Source organism: Aptenodytes forsteri, unplaced genomic scaffold, assembly GCF_000699145.1.
Source record: "Aptenodytes forsteri isolate BGI_AS27 unplaced genomic scaffold, ASM69914v1 Scaffold168, whole genome shotgun sequence".
NCBI lineage: Eukaryota > Metazoa > Chordata > Aves > Sphenisciformes > Spheniscidae > Aptenodytes > Aptenodytes forsteri.
Window position 1 is genome coordinate 252,413 of NW_008796047.1, and position 956 is coordinate 253,368.

Below are 956 nucleotides of genomic sequence, written 5' to 3' on the forward strand. Positions count from 1 at the left end.
GCAAAGAAAAGGTGTGGGGTGAGCACCTACCTGCAGAGCTGCCCAAAACAGGGTCCCGGGGGAGCAGGCGGCTCCCTGCAGCGACAGAGCCCAGCACCCAGCGAGCGACCTGCCGCTGAGCCATGCCGCCCGCCTCCGGGAGAGGGTCCGTCCGCTCCCTCATCAGGGCAGAAGCAGATTGCAATTAGCTGATTGCTCTGCTCCTTCAGCTGCAACTCAGGGAGCCCCGAGGATGGGGGGGGGTCTGCCGCAGGGTGCTGGGGTGCTCTCCCCCCGGTCCAGCCCCGGTTTCGGATGCCGTTTTCCTCGGGGGAGGCTGGAGTGGAAGCAAAGAGACTGGGGCTGCCCCCCTCCAAGTACAAGGGTATTTATTTCATCGGTACAAGAGAAAGACAGCACCTTCTGTGTGTTGGGCTCTTCCCGGTTACTGGTTTGTACATTCAGATAGCTGCGGCCGGCTCGGCCGGGGCGAGGAAGGGGAGCGGGTCCCTCTTGGCCCCCCCAGTGCCAGGGGGGCAGCTGCTGGTGGAGGGACCCCCCCCTCTGCCCTTGTGCCCGCGGGCGCCCGAGCCCTGGGGCCCCGTGTGAGCGTGTCTGAGTGCTGAGGTTGGCTGTGTGCTCCTCCGTGCAGTCTGTGCGGGGCGGCGCTCCCCCCTTCCTTCCTCCCTGCCCTCCTCCTCCTCCTCCTCCTCTTCCTCCTCCTCCCCTGCCCGCGGGGGGGCCGGGACCCCCGGCCCTCATTTCCTCGTGTGCAGCGTGTCCTGGAACTTGGTGCTGGTGTAGCGAAGGTGGAAACCCTTCTTGTTGATGGTGTCGTCCGAGTGGAAGCGGATCATCACCGAATCTCCGGCCGAGTAGACCTCCTCTGGGGGCTGCCGGGGTGAGGGAGAGGGGTGCTCAGGACGGGGGGGGGGGGGGGGGGGGGGGGGGGGGGGGGGGGGGGGAAGGGAAGGGAA

At 67.3% G+C, this 956-nt stretch overlaps 1 protein-coding gene across 1 annotated transcript in view; it reads right to left on the reverse strand.

Annotated features, from left to right (window-relative positions):
- Positions 1-737: 737 nt before the first annotated feature.
- The window catches only part of BMP1 (bone morphogenetic protein 1), a 41,178-nt gene continuing 40,959 nt past the window's right edge, over positions 738-956 (reverse strand). The window contains exon 20 of the mRNA XM_019473900.1: positions 738-872. Coding sequence (XP_019329445.1) covers positions 738-872 — 135 coding nt within the window. The remainder of the gene's footprint in view (positions 873-956) is intronic.